This window comes from Nyctibius grandis, chromosome 1 (genome assembly GCF_013368605.1).
Source record: "Nyctibius grandis isolate bNycGra1 chromosome 1, bNycGra1.pri, whole genome shotgun sequence".
NCBI classification, from domain to species: Eukaryota; Metazoa; Chordata; class Aves; order Nyctibiiformes; family Nyctibiidae; genus Nyctibius; species Nyctibius grandis.
The window spans coordinates 5,434,201-5,449,648 of record NC_090658.1 but is presented as its reverse complement, the minus strand read 5'-3'; the positions used below and the strand labels follow the sequence as shown (position 1 = coordinate 5,449,648).

Sequence of the window (15,448 nt, the reverse complement as noted above, 5' to 3'; positions counted from 1 at the left end):
TGATTTCAAGTGTTGGAAAGGAGTCAGTTGGCATACACACACTTATTTTTCTGTTGCTTGGGATTTGTCTAAAGCAAATCAAGAGAACAGTATTAAATCATTCCTGACACCAGGATGAATCTTCCTTTGAAATCCAAGCCCTACACCAAAGCATGCCCTTTTCAAAGTTTCTTAACACAATAGTTGAAAATTCTTTCTTTGCTTCTAATAGGATACACAATGTTATCCACAAATACAGCAGGATTTTTTTTTTTTAATTCAGCTTGAGGCAAACTGCCAGCATGAAAATTTTCAGCTCAATTAATCACAGTTTAGAAAAAATTACAAACAAAGGAAAAAAGTTTTTTAATGGCAAATGGTAATGAACTTACATTCCAGTAGAGCTTTCAATCTGCTTCACAGGTATTCTACCACTGGGGCATACATGTCTACGCTTTCAGCAATCCAAAATTTCAGTCTTAATAGGAAGAAGAAATTCTAGTGCAGGGGACAGACACTGGGCTGGGAATCAGGATATACAGATTTTGTTGTTTGTCCTGCTGCTAATCTGCTCTTGTGGTTCAGAGCAAATCCTTACTTTGTATTTTTCTCTGTGCTTCTCTTTGTCTTTTCTAGTTAGGTTTTAAGCTCTTCAGGACAAAGACCATCTCTTACTAATTTTTGCAGACCAACACTCACAATGCTCCCCTGCAGATCCCATAGGCATTACCAGAATTCATGCATTAAATGATAGTAACTTGTCTATTTCATTTCTGATTTTAAAAATTCTGCTAATAATTAACAAGTTAAATGTAATACACTGCTTTCCATTGGCTACATTCCCTACAGTTCCTAATGGTAACAAATACTTGTCTGCAGTATTATTTTTGCCTGTTTCTGTCTCTGGAACTGAAGCACATCCCATAGCACTTTGCACAGAGGTCTGTGACCTGTTCCCAAACAATGCAGGACAACAGCGGGTTGAGCCTTGCCTGCCTGAGGAACAGATATCTCATTCACAGTTACTCTAAATCTTAAGACACTGCAGAACCACTGCAGTTCTCCTGTGTCATGGGTTAAGTCTGAAAGGGCATCAAATAGTAGGCACATCTCAGAGGCAAGAGAAAAAAGAAAACATTTGTATTTAGTATTGGGCTTGGGCACACAGAAAAGGCACCCAAGGGTGGAGGAGTTGGCAGCTCGCTCTGCTTCCTAAGCAGTGCAGATAAATGTTAGTACACATCACTGAGCTTTAGGTCACTCCATAAGTGATTCCTCAGCCACGAGCCTTCTCAGACTCCTGGATCAATGACACTTACTGTTGTTTCCTACTAAGATCCACACGGGTGTACCTTTACCTCTCTAAGGCAATGTGAATGGATTGAATTATAGCTGTAATTAGGCATTTGTGTTTTAGGGATAAACATATTTGTAGATTCAATTCATACCTGCTCCAGGGGAGGAAGGTTCAAACATACTAGATGTATCACTGCATGTGTTAGAAGCTTGCTCCGAGAGCTTCTTTTTTGCACTTCCATCTGCAGACTTATGCGACTTCTTTTTATTCTTCACCAGAATTTTGTACATTAAATCCATAGGGCTTGGAAGAGGAACCCCAGGTTCGAGCTTTCAGAAAAAGAAAGAGAAATTTGTTACAACAAAAGAAACAAGCTTATGGCAATTTCTTAGGGCCCACATGGTGCAAGATAATTTTGTAACCTCTATAAACCCTGTTAAAATGAAATGTATTTTGCACAAGAGATAACCTCAACATGAAATGAAACATGGCTACTGAGAGCACTTAAGAAGAAAAGAAAAATGCTTTATGAAATGTCTAAAGTAATAACGAAAATAAGTACTAGTTCAAATATGAAAGCCTGCATTATAAAATGGAAGCAACGAGAATCAATTGCATTTAGAAGATTACAGTTCACCATATCAGAACAATCTCTGCATCAGAAATTATAAGCTTAAGTCACCAACAGCTCACGTTGTTTAACCCCCTCCTCCTTTAGACTCTGGTTTGAAAGGCCATATATGAAGAATGACACAGGACTGAAACACTTAAATAAAAATCCACACAGATGTTTGTGGTCTGATAAATACCAAACCATATTACCGGGTATTTTTCCAACGGATCCATAAGCAATGCGTCTCCAAATATTAATCTGCAGTACTCTGCCATTTTTGCCTGTTGTTTAGGGCTAAAGGGGAGAAAAGAAAGAAATGAGTCCTACTAATGCTACAGAGTGAAAGCAGCAGTAATAGAATATCTAATATCCCTAAACTAAATATAATTTCCTGATCCAATTGCTGTGAATTTTTCAGAGACACCTAGATATATCATGCAATTATTCTGATTCCTCTGATAGAGCTTATCAAAAGGATCATACCTGAAGTAAAGGCACTAGTCAATTGAATAATAGAAGTCCCATGCACTTCATAGAAAATAAAAAAATGAGGTTGTCAGTTGTTACCTTTAAGGAAATAACTGTTACACAAATTTGTCTCTTTCAGGCAACATTTTTATTCAAAGTTTAAATATTTGCCTCCTTATGCTGCTTTATACACATGCCTGGCATTCTTCTCACACACACATCCCCAAGCCCATTTGGATTTCTTTCTTCTTTTTGTCAGACCTGACCTAAGGCATAAACCCCAAAACAGTCACACAGAAAGCAGTCTCCTCTGCAGGTGTCTCTGTTAAATTTCCCAAGCCAAAGGTACCTATCACCTCCCTCAGCATGTCTACAGGGCACAGCCATACAGCAGAAGGGGCAGAAGGCATTCCTTGGGTCTCAAAACCAGCAAAGCCGCATCAGTTATAGGCACTGTCAGAGAAGTAGCTAGTTTTACCGCTTATTTCTGAAATGCAGTTAAGTTTTACTGCAGATTTTCTGCTAAAATGCAGCCCACTTTCCCACCTTATGTGTGTTAGGCCTGTGTGAGGTGGGTGCTGTGCCTGTGTGTCCAGCCTCAGCCCTGCCTGGAGCTGCAGCTGCACCTCTGCCCTGCGCTCCACGACAAAGCGCTGACCTCCTGGGCTGGGTTTGCACCAAAAGCTCACCCTGCTCTCGCCACCTCACTCAGAAAGGTCTCCCCTGACACATCCACTGGCAGAAGTGATAGCGTAGATGTAATTGCGCTACTGCTAAGAGCTACTATGCCAATTTGGAGAACTTCTGTAATGAGTGCTGGTATAACTGCATTTTATATGCATATAATGACATACTGCATGCATGTTATGTGTATATAACTGGGACCAACACATCAGGACAGCTGTCTTAGTGAGGATCTGGATGCAGTAACAAGCTGCTAGGTGGAGCTGCTCAACGATCATTTTAGTTTGTTTGGGCATGTGGACAGATTCCTTTTTTAAAAATTTTTCAATTTTATTTGAAATCAGATACTGTCAAATTTCACCCTAGTAAATTAAATCACTTCAGCGGTTTTCATGACATCCTCTAGAAGTAAACCGAACCTCAGTAAACTCTACTTACAATCGATTTTCCCAAAGAACAACCAAAGAATGAAATAATTCCTGCGTTATCAGTGACGGGAGTTTAGGACTGAAGACAGGTTATACTGCTCAGAAATATTACTCAAATCATCTTCAAATGCAGCTCAGTGCTACAGTCACTCTCTTTCTAATTTTAGACGACTGTGTATTTTTGTTACATGTGCCTGTTTAAAATCTGTAACATCTGAGCTTAGGTATCTTTAAAACTTTCCATTTTTGATGCTCTGTTGAGAAGTCTCGATTAAAGAACAGGTTTATATTGCTTAATGTAACTTCCTCAACTACCGTTAATTATGATCTGCATATCACGGAAGATAACACGATGATATAAGCAGTTATGTTACCATGGAGACATTTTTCATGACAACGTAGAGCTGAGGATATAGGAAAAAAGGAGTGCTCATTTTTCTCTTGCAAACTAAGAGTCCACCAACCGCTGTGTCTAGTTTGTTTTTAGCTACCACCTGAGCACCTGGCACTGCAGCTCCTCCTGGGGTCAGCAAGGCCAAACCAGAGCTGAGATAAAGGTTGGGTGGCGTTTGAATCTGAAAAAGTAATTTCCCTGAGATCAGCATTCTGGATGTCCCTTGAAGCAGATACGGGGTGAACTGGTCATTAGCTCAGTCATTGACAAAACACACTGCGAGGAGGCTTTGAATTATTCCACAACGCTACGCAAGTGCTACACGCAGTTTAAATCACTACAGCATTTCATTGATGCTTTCTTTTGTGTGCAGCCAATTCTGCAAAAAAAAAGTTAAAAGCCATTTTTAGCTGAGGATGGAAAATTAAGACGAAGACAAGCAAGGCAGTAGAACTAAGAAACCACAAGTGAGAAGGTGATGGGAAGAACAGACGAGGCTATGACAGCGCATTAGCTATTTCTAACCACCAGCTACCAAGGCAAATAAAGGCACCTCGCTCCAGTAAGCTGGCAGACTGGGTATTGGCTATAGGTCTAGGGGTCATTACAGTGAATTCTATTTTAGTCTTCTCCACCAGAGTATATTTGCAATAGACCCATGCTCTTAGAACCCAGACAGTTCAAAGGACATCTCCTTGAATCAAAAGAACACAATTATTGAAATTGTAGTAATTAGATGAGACATCAGCATTTTTAAATGGCCACGTCAACTCCAGAAAGAACTCTTGATGTGAAACTGAAAAAATACGCAAGAGTTAAAACTAATAAATTTCAAACTATCACCACAGCTAGAACAAATTCTTCTCATCTTTGGTGTTTAATTACATGTTTACCTCAAGGAGAACACAGTGAGCACTTTCATTTTTTTCAAACAAATGTAATACAACATAATTTTGGTTTAGCATATAAATTCCAATGTCACTGCATCCCAGAGGCGGAAAGAAGGAAAAGGAAAAATTATGTGAAAAAATAATGGTTTCTAAAACTATAAAAAAAACTTGCAGTAGTAGACAGGGACAAAGTAGGAAAATCTTGACATTATACAATTACTTGTCTTTGTGAACTGGACTACATGCACATATATTTTTAAAAGCTCCTTAGAGGGAGTAAAAAATATTTAGGAGCACCAGCATTTAACTGAGTGGTATTTTTTGTGTGTGCGCTCTTTTTTTTTTAAATATATATATATATATTTCTTTTTTTGTTTCAAGAGGTAGATCATTAGCAATAGTATAGATTACGTATTACTATTATAGTATTTTAAAAGTTGGAATATCAGTTTCTTTTTATTTTTCCGTCTTTTAAAATTATGAACCAGAGCAACAGACTGAAATACCAATTTTTCTACATCAACATATTTCCCCATTTGTGTTATGAAACAAAAAAGCAGCTATTTCCTGGTCCACATCTACTGTTATTGAAAATTCTCTCAGCATTCATGTATTGTAATGAAAATTGATTGCCTCAAAAGAGCTGACTTTATCTGCTTTATGATTTTCACTATGCAGACATGGACGGGTAGCACATAGACTAATTATATATGCCCCCAAAATGTGCCAGGGCAAGGGAAGATAAAGGGGGAAAGTGATACCCGGAGATATGGAAATGTAAAGACTATTAAGAAATGTTTTCATTACTATTACTGTGTTGCTTGTACTTTGTTTTACTGTGTTTGTATTACACCTATTATGAAGGTCAATCAAAGACGGTCTTTGGCACTACTGCACAATTACTGTTCCTAACATTATATTATTATCACTTCAGCAGAGATCCTTCTGCATAAGACAAAGACACAGATCCTTTCTGGAAGAGTCTAAAATAATTTCAAGTGAAGGAACAAAAAAGTGATAAAAATCCTGTTAATATTTGAAATAACAATTCCAGCAAGAAGCCAGCAATATGGATAACTGTAATTAAATTTAATCTTGGAAGCAATCTTACATGGATACTGCTCAAGGATCACTTAACCTTTTTGCTATGTCATCAGTGCATTTCTAATTATAGAGTGTCTGCTTTCAGATCTGCAGATTGCTTATCTTCTTGCAAGCCCAATTTCAAACGTCAAGGTCTTCTTGAGGTCTTTTTAACATTTTCAGGGCACTTTTCTATTTTTTGATAGAACCACATCGTTTCTTAGTACTGTCTTTTTTCAGTGTGCATGTTTTCACTTCAATATAAATGATGGCATACATAATTTTATATATTCTAAAAGTTATATGCTTGCCTCTTTTTCTAAACTTTTTATTGTATAAGGATAGGCAAGAATGAATATACTACACAGTGGCGTTATAGTAAAGGAAATGAAAATTCTTCACATGCTGTAAAGAGATGAGATAAGAGTCCTTCTAGGAAAAACATTGCAAGAAAGCAAAATGAGATGATTAACACTATGTGCTAGTAAGTCATTTGTTCCCTAGGTGGACAAAAAGTGTTAAAAATATTCTCATGAACATAAACCAGAAGGAAGAAAAATTTCATTTGAAGTCCAGTGGTGATGAACACTGTCTTATCTACGGTGGTGATGTAAAACTTATTCACCTCTGATAATCACAGTCTGTTTAAAAGCCATGAATACAGGACACAGGCTAAAATCATACTTCTGTTTAAGCCAACGCCAAAATTTCTACTTATTTGTACGGGACCAGCACTTCACACATGAATACTGACTCTCGTAACTTGAAAATCAGAAGAAAAACTTGGTCGCCCAACAGTAGGAACTGATGTCATAGGATTTGTTTTATAGCAATTCTATAAAAACACTTAGCATTTTTTGTTAATACTCAGGGCAAAGCCCACCTTTAAGATCTAGGAGAAAAACAACAATCCAAGTAAATGAAAAGACAAAAGGAGCATGCCATGAAATTAGGTGAAAGTTTCTGTGAGTGGCATGACTAATTGCAGATTTCTCTAGCAGCTAGTGAAGAAATGAAGGGTAATTGTAGCAGTCAGTAAAATAACTAGAAATTGTTTTCAGCCAAAGCAAAATTAGAAATCATACACATTAAGTCTGATGATTTACTGCAGCAGAAAATAATAAACAGCAATAAAGCCTCAGAAAGAGAAAATACTTGATATTGTTTTTGCGGACTTGCTTTGCTAAAAACCTGTGGCATAGCAACACATGGAAAAGGACATCAAATGATACACTTGGGGATAATTCATTATTCCATGACTGTAGATTTCTGAAGAGAAAGGTCCAATGGTCTCTGTGGGTCAAACTGTAAAAACCTGAGCAATGCAGCAGTAATTCTGTTCCCTTTTTGACATATTCCTGCAGTATCACACCACCTTTAATTTTGATAGTGTTTCACCTTATAGTTTTAAAGCCACTTTTGTACATAACTTAGATCTGACAGGAGTTTATTTTATACATTTTACTTTACTTTCCTAAAATAGAACAGATCACCCAGGAACAGTTGAAGATGTAAGTCTTAATGACTTTACAGGAAGAAAAATGTAACCCTTCTGGTTAAAATAAATTAGATGTTGCTTTTTCTCTGCCTTATAGTAACACAGTGAATGTATATTTTAACAAATACAGAAGAATGAATACAAAATGTAATACATTGAAGAATGATGGTTGAGATCTTTTCTAAAGAGCAGAGGTTGCATTTGGAATCACTGAGAAAAGCATTGAGAGTTAAAACCTACAGCAGTAGGTGAGCATAAGCAAGTCCAAAGTGATATAACTTATATCAAAAAAAAAAAAAAAAAGAGTGAGGGGACTGATTAGAGAAAGACATTAAATACAGTATCTGTGTGGTCTTTCAGAGGAAGACAGAACTAACTAAGCAGGATTTAACAGGTAGCTGTCTGAACCATAACCATGTGGCCTTTAAATGTGCGCAGGGCAAGCCCATATCTGCCCACAAAAGGTAGCGTAAACTTTTACTGTAAGGTATACAGGTAATGTAGGGGAGCTCTCAGAGTTTAAATTTTTCTACCTACATAATTTTTGATCAGTACTGTCACATTTGTTCTTAAAAACATTCTTACATAGCTTCTTCTACCAGTTCCTTCCCTTATGACGAGAATGTTCTTCCTAAAACAATGGAAAAGCAGTTAGCCCTCACCCTTTTCCTCTTCAAGAAGCAAAAGTGCCAACATCTTTTCTGATTTGTATTAAATCATTCATAGCTGCCCCAAAGATTACTTTTTATTTCACATTAAAAACAAAAAGAAGTTTCTTATTCTAAACTGGCCCCAGAAGTGTCAAAAATGTTTTCACAACAGAAAACAAAAGGGGAAAAGGCAAGCAAAGATAAGGCACATGTTATGTGTCAATGTCACCCCACTTTGAACCATGTGGTCTCTCTGTTCAAAACCAAAGTTAATGTCAAACTTGAAAAAAGAAAAATCAGAACCAAAACAATAATAATAACAATAATGATAAAAAAATACATCACTGGGACAAATCTAGAAGCATTCTCACTTATTTTTTCTTTTCTTACACAGAAAATTTTTCCTTTACTTCTAATTAAAAAAAAAAAAAAGGAAAAAGAAAATAGCTTAGGCAAACTGGTATTTTTTGGCAGAAACTGAACAGTTCCTGGCCATCCATACCAGCTATTTCACAATCCTAGTTAGGTCTACGGTTCTGGCCTCTACTTCTAACACACAAGAAACACCAAATTCTGTGCACAGAATATGCTCATAGCGCAGAACAGGGTCATAAGCAGGTGAAATATTGCTTCTTTGTCTTTGATGAAGGACCGCTACATTTCAGCAGGACATACTGAGACTGTAAAGTTAATAGAATTTGTCTCACAATTGTTCCAACTTTCTCTTTCATACAAAAGGTTCTAATTCAGGAAGGTTTTTAAGAACATGCCTGATTCATTCTGATCATCTTGGTTCCTGAGGCCGATCCAAGTTTCTTTTGGGGTAAGAGCTGTTGATCATGTCATATAATAAAACTGTCACAAGTGCATACTTAATTCAGTGCTTAGACCTTATAAAAAAATGTAACACCATACAGGAAAACATGGTAATTACTTACGAATCCACATGATTTTCAAAGGACAGGAGGATTGGAAAGGGCGATGTCTTAAATGCACATTCAGCAATAGCTTCTATTACTTCCTAAAGAATCAAAATACATACACTTACAAATTCATGTCTCTAAAGAAACAGCGTTTTGGTCTTTGAAGACAGAAAAGACCCAAAGAGGTCTGAAATTATACCCAAACTGCCAGAAATCAGACCTTCTGTTCTAAACATCCCAGAAAGCTCTGCAGCAACCAAATTTTTCAACCTCAACTGTAATCAAATCTCCAAAATGTCTGATGAGCCTCAAGCACCGCATTTCTCAAGAAATGACTTACGTCTGCCTAAACCAATAGCTTAAATGTAAAACTTGGTCTTGGTGTGGAGTTGCTCCATGCCTGAAGCTATGACTTTCATGAACTATTTTGCATAGTTAATAAACATGCTCTGACAAAGACATATCTTCTAAACATCATCAGCACAAGCACGTATCCATAAATCCTTAGTTACTCTGACTCGTAAGTTCTAGTTCCCTGTTTTTTTGATGAGAGAAATCCCTTTAAGGCAAAAGAAAGAAAAAGAGAAAAAAACATTACTCAGTCAAAACACTTGGCTGCGTGGTAATCATCAGAGGGCTCAGAAACTGAAACCTCTGTAGAAGTTTCTTTTCAGCTCTGATGGAAAATGGCAACTGTAAATCTAGTAGAGGAATCACTTGACGACACTAATTTTAGTGGGGTGCACAATATAGTAATGCACTCACTGTTACAAATTAGTCAGTGCTTCCTTATTGGAACACAAATATTTTTTCACAAGAATTTATCAAACACATACACATTGCTGTCAAACTCTGGAGTTTATAAGAACTGTTTATAAGCCTGTTCCCTCCTAAATCATAAGGATGACTAAAACCTAAAAGATATATTTATTTTAAACAGGTCTCCTCTGGGGATTCCTTTTGTTCATTTTCTGTACTTTTAAAGACTCAATTGAGAAGCACAGCAGTAAGAAATCAACTTCCTAAAAAGAAAGCTGAGCTTCTGGTACATTCTTCTGATGCTGGCTTGCAGAATCCAGGGCTGGAAGGAAAGCACAAGCCATCTCAAGATTTGCTGATATGAGCGAGGATACAAACAAAATTTACAGTCTTCATGTAAACAGAAAATAAAACACAGCTCAGGCACAAATTGTTGTAGTATCTCCTACAGGATGAGAAACTAGAGCTCTCAGCACACACAGGTGGTGAATGACTATATTTAATGAACTGCAATCACCAAATATTTAAATGCTTCACATATCACTAACCAGTCGTGCTTCAGCTGAGACCACTTCTAGCCCTTAAAGAAAGTGGAAAGGCAAAGCATTTACTGGAAGAACAGTAAATGGTGCAGAAGGCTGGACAAAGGCAGGTAGGAAACTGAAGTTTCACAGCAGCAGTTCTCCCATGGGGGAAACACATGATGGAGTGATTCCCGCTCCACACTTTCTTTCCAGCTCCAGTGAATCACTAAGTGCTGGTGCCACCTTAATGCTGTTCAGAAGCGGTGGGATTCTCGAAAGCATCTAAGGCAATTTTGCCATTACAAGGGAACAGCAGTGCTGAGAATGGGGTTACAAATATTGAGTCCTCCCACCCTGATGCTCTCCATCTAGATCATTAGCACTGGCTTGGTCTCCACCCACCTGCACCCTCCCCTTGGTTATGCAGCAACATGCTTAAGAACACTTGAGGCTGGATGTAAGAGGTACTGCGGAGAGCAGTCCTAAGGCCTTTCTTGCTCCTACACGCTGCTCAAGCTGTGGAGTAAATTCATAATTTATTTTCAATTGCCTTCTCAACTGAAAAAAGGGATGAAGTCCAGCATGTGTGGGGAAAATAACCTGAAAGAGTAAAATCAGGATTACACTGATGAAATCTGAGGATGAGCAGCTCAGACATTGGTTCAGCAGAGAAACGGGTATGCTGGTGATTCAGCCTGGCATTGCATTCAAATGTAAATGCAAATTCTCTGTGGTCAGAGAGGAACAACATGTTAAGTTCCATATTTTACTCCAGCTGCAGAAGGACTTGCCTGAAACAGGTCTCCAAGGTATATATAAAGTACACACGCACAGATTCCCTGTTATGGCATGAAAAATATTGTTGGTTCCCTATAAGATCTCACCCTGACAGCAGCTCACCATCTACAGCTGAGAAAAGCCTTACTGATTTCTCTATGTCATGAAGCAAGGTAAAAACCAGTCAAACAAAAAACCCACAAGAACCTCAGCAACACGAGGATGGGGAAGTATATATTGCTTTTGTCTCTGCACTTCAGAAAGCCTATCTGAGGCAGTGAAAACTGACAGACTGAACAGGAGCATTGTGTGCCATGGTCACGCCAAACACGTGAGCTGATAAATGATTCAGCATTCAAGACCCAGTGATCACTCTGAACTGATTCGCACACTTCTGACACATCATTTCACTATCATTTTGCTCCTCCTCAGCCAAGCAGCGTGCTTCCCATGCTGAAAAGAAACCAGCAGTCGAGACATTTTTACATTTTTCTGTGTTGAGAAAAAATACTTGCCCTGAAGTGACAGACGAAATATTTCTGAGTAGGTTTAAAATACCTTCCACTGTCTCTCCTGCAAACACAATGCCTAGGGTTGGACATCTAAATAACCAGGGATAATCCTCATTCCTGCTAATGAGATCCTTTTAAGAATCAGATTAACTTTGTTTTAAATTCCTGCTCATGACCAAAGGAGTTGAGAGCTATCTTCCTTAATTAAAGGACTTCTAGCAATCAAACTCTATGCATATAAACATAATTGGCTTCATAAAACATAACTGGAAAGTTAGTAACAAACGTGCAAGAAAGTTGTGTTTTCTTCCACAGCAAGTTCATGTCTCAGATGAACAAGAGCTACTTCTTCAGACTTCAGAAATGATATCCTGATGTATCATTATAAGCTGTGCTGACTACCAATCTTGTACTATAGGAGAACACCTCCATCCTGCTCCTCTAACACCTCAGATCAAAAACATCTTTAACAAGAAGATAACAATTTGAGGTTATTGCTAAGGGTATTGTATCTACCTTTTATTATAGAAAAAGGAAATGGAAGATGAAATTCAGAAATACAGATGATATTTTTAGGGTTTGAATGGCACAAATACCCCCTCACGCTCTCCAAAGATACTAATTTTTCTTTTTCATCCTCCAGTGCTTCAAATCTAATCCCAAGTATCAGGGATAAGGGTAACACTGCACACACCATTATTCATTTTTTAAATAGTTAATATAATGTTGGGTGTCTGGTCCCTGTGGATGGGACCTGCCCAACTGGGCACGAGTCGCCTGCTCTCTGTCCATAGGAATTTAAAGGCTTGCAAGTTGTGGAGATTTCCATGATAGCTGCTGTTTCCCACCTCAGTTCAGCACTTTTGTTTCCACTCCCATTTACCAGGCAGAGAAAAGAAAAAGGGTATACTGACACATTGCTTATTGCTGCTCAAATCCTTGTGACCTTCATCTCAGCTCTCCTCTCTGCTGCACGCTATGGAGCTGTAATACAAACCAGTCCTTCCTCCCTATCGTCCTGGCTCCAGACCCATCCACAGACTCAATTCACATTGTGTAAAACCAGCTGTGGTGGCAATACCTGGTCTCTCAGCCCTGACTGTGGTCTACCCTGTTTCTCCCCCTTTGTGAGACTTGATGTAGAGACACGCAGAGAAGTATGGACCCGGGCACTGAGCCCAGTCCCCAGATGGCACAGACTATCACACCATATAATCCCTTTTCCTCAGGGGAAGGCAAGAACCAAGACCTCTTCCTGTGCATGGTCCAAACAGTGCAACTCTTCCAATGATTCTGCATGTGCTCCAGAATCATCTCTTACAACATCTTTTTGTCCTCAGATTTCTGTTCCCTTCCACCTTTGCAGTAATAATTCTAGCAATGTATTTGCGATGCATTTTACACAAAAAAACCTGTCCCAGCTAAAGCCAACTACATCAGGGTGCTGTGTTGCTGTACCTTGAAGGATATTTCTGTTGTCATAGTGAATCCGTGTGTAATGACTGGCTCTTCTTCAGCTGTTCGTCCTTTCCAGCAGTCCAGCTCCACACAGCGGCAGCCTGACAAAAGCACTTGCCGATACATCTCCACCGATGAGTTACCGGCCAGCTGTCCAGCTGCGACCACACAAGAACATGAAAAAAGGGATGACATTTTGAGCCTCGGGAATAAATACAAATAATCTAAAAATAATTACAGTTAACAGCATCTTTTACCCTCAGCTGAGAGGAGTAACACTCAAAGGCACACAAAAAACCCAAGAACGTAATGGAAATGACTCAAGCAGAGTCAATGTCATGGTTTGGATTCTCAGTTAAACTGCTCGGAGTGAGGAGAAATAACTGAACTGAAGCCAATTCAAAAACTTCTGATAGACAGCCCTGAATACATAAAATAAACCATAATAAAATGGCTTAGTTCTAAAAGACTTTGCTATCCTTTGACAAGCAATGTGAAATTCAGAGGCGACTCAGGACAGCAAGATCACTCATAAGCTTTCTCATAACACGCAATGCAGTTTAATACAAGATAAAACAAACCTCCTGCACAGTCACTAGTGGTACCATTACTAGGTCTCAAATCAAGACACACACTGTGTACTCATCCCTAAGCATTTGCTTAGGGCAGCTTGGCTCATTATATGGATCTGCTGAACTCTGCTGCCTAAAAAATGACATTCACTTACAAAATTGTTTGCATGTTGTCTTTCTTTTGCCTCAAAACATATTGAATTTTGATTAACAAACTATTTTATGATTAACAAACTCTACTATACTTCCTGAGAGAGCACTAGCTGTTATTATTGCTACGCGTTTTGGACTACAAGACCCTTAACCTTCAAAAGTGCTTAAGTAAATCATGACACGCATTGCTTGCCATATGATACTTCTCCACACTAACTTATTAATAAGGCTCAGACTTTTTGGAAGGATTCCTGCTAAGGATAAGAGGATATTCAACCTCCTAAAACATTCATACTTCAGAAAGATTCCCAGTCAGAGTGCAAAATGCTAGCAAACGTTTTAATAGTCTCAATAGCTTACTTTTCTGAAATACAGATTAGGAATGTTCCCTCAAATGTTTTTTGCATATATTATTTATAAATTTCTGTTGTGTGAGTCTCTATTTGCATCTATTCCAAACTATCCCTTTAATCGATGCATTCTAAAATGTGCTAACACAGACACTAAAGGGAATACTTCCAGTATGATATTTTTAATATCCTGAGTACAGATCAATTTTTTTAATACTGGAAATTGAAAGCATTATGTATTCCCTTCTATAATACATATAGCATCTACAGTAACACCATAATATTTGTATCCCATCACCCTAAATTGGATAAGGAGAAACAAATTTTGACAAAAACTTGCTTTTCTAAAAAATATAATCAGCCAAATCATACCTGACAGGACACTAAGCAAAATGAGCCTGTGCTAATTGATACAAGCTGAGGACATGACCCATGTTTGCCCATACAGATCAGTTCCACACTTCTACAACTTCAAGCTGCTCATTTCTCAGCAAGTGCATCATTGTTGGGTTAATTCGTCCCTTTTTTCAAGTGCAGGTTATTTGCAATACATGGACTTGAAATTTGGTTACGATTTTATGACATGCATCCTCCTAAAACCGGGGGATGTTTGGATCCAGGTATTTGGAGTCACCTGACTCGGCACTACTCTAGAAACAGAAGCTGCTTTTGCCCCCTCGCCCACCCACAGCACCACCTTGTCACAGAATCACAGAATCAATCAGGTTGGAAGAGACCTCTGAGATCATCGAGTCCAACTGTTGCCCTGACACCACCATGTCAACTAGACCATGGCACTAAGTGCCATGTCCAGTCTTTTCTTAAACACCTCCAGAGATGGTGACTCCACCACCTCCCTGGGCAGCCCGTTCCAATGTCTAATGACCCTTTCTGAAAAGAAATTCTTCCTAATGTCCAACCTGAACCTCCCCTGGCGAAGCTTAAGGCTATGTCCTCTTGTCCTATTGCTAGTTGCCCAGGAGAAGAGGCCAACTCACACTTCACTACAACCTCCCTTCAGGTAGTTGTAGACTGCAATCGTCCTGGCATGAAGTGCCTGTGTACTCCCTTTGCCCTGCACAACCACGAGTTGCTAAACCTCCTCTCTTCAGGGAAGTCCTGGAAAAGCAGTCCGTGCTCTGGATCACACGCTGCAGTTTGCCGTGTGCAAACTCAGACCCTCGTACTGCTGGGAGTCTGGCTCTTCACTCCAGCAGTGACTGAAGGTGCTGGTGCAGCTAAGATTTTTTAGGCACAGAACATTTATCTGAATTTATTTTCCTTCCGAGCTATTTTGCCAGGCACAGGCCAAGCGAATTAGACCCCACAATGTCACACATTCTGCTGCTGCTTGTATGTAAGTCAAAATAAGGGTCTTGCCCCATGGCTGTTATTTGTAACACCTTACATTGGACCCAAGCAGGATATGCGGTCAG

The 15,448-nt window shown here is 38.8% G+C and overlaps 1 protein-coding gene across 4 annotated transcripts in view; it reads right to left on the bottom strand.

Annotated features, from left to right (window-relative positions):
* Nucleotides 1–15,448, bottom strand: part of PLCB1 (phospholipase C beta 1) — a 405,252-nt gene that overhangs the window by 100,010 nt on the left and 289,794 nt on the right. For all 4 annotated transcript variants that reach the window (XM_068414808.1, XM_068414791.1, XM_068414782.1 and 1 more), the window contains exons 11-14: nt 12,938–13,095; nt 8,923–9,005; nt 2,099–2,183; nt 1,428–1,605 (exon numbers count right to left, since the gene is read on the bottom strand). In XM_068414808.1, coding sequence (XP_068270909.1) covers nt 1,428–1,605; nt 2,099–2,183; nt 8,923–9,005; nt 12,938–13,095 — 504 coding nt within the window. The remainder of the gene's footprint in view (nt 1–1,427; nt 1,606–2,098; nt 2,184–8,922; nt 9,006–12,937; nt 13,096–15,448) is intronic.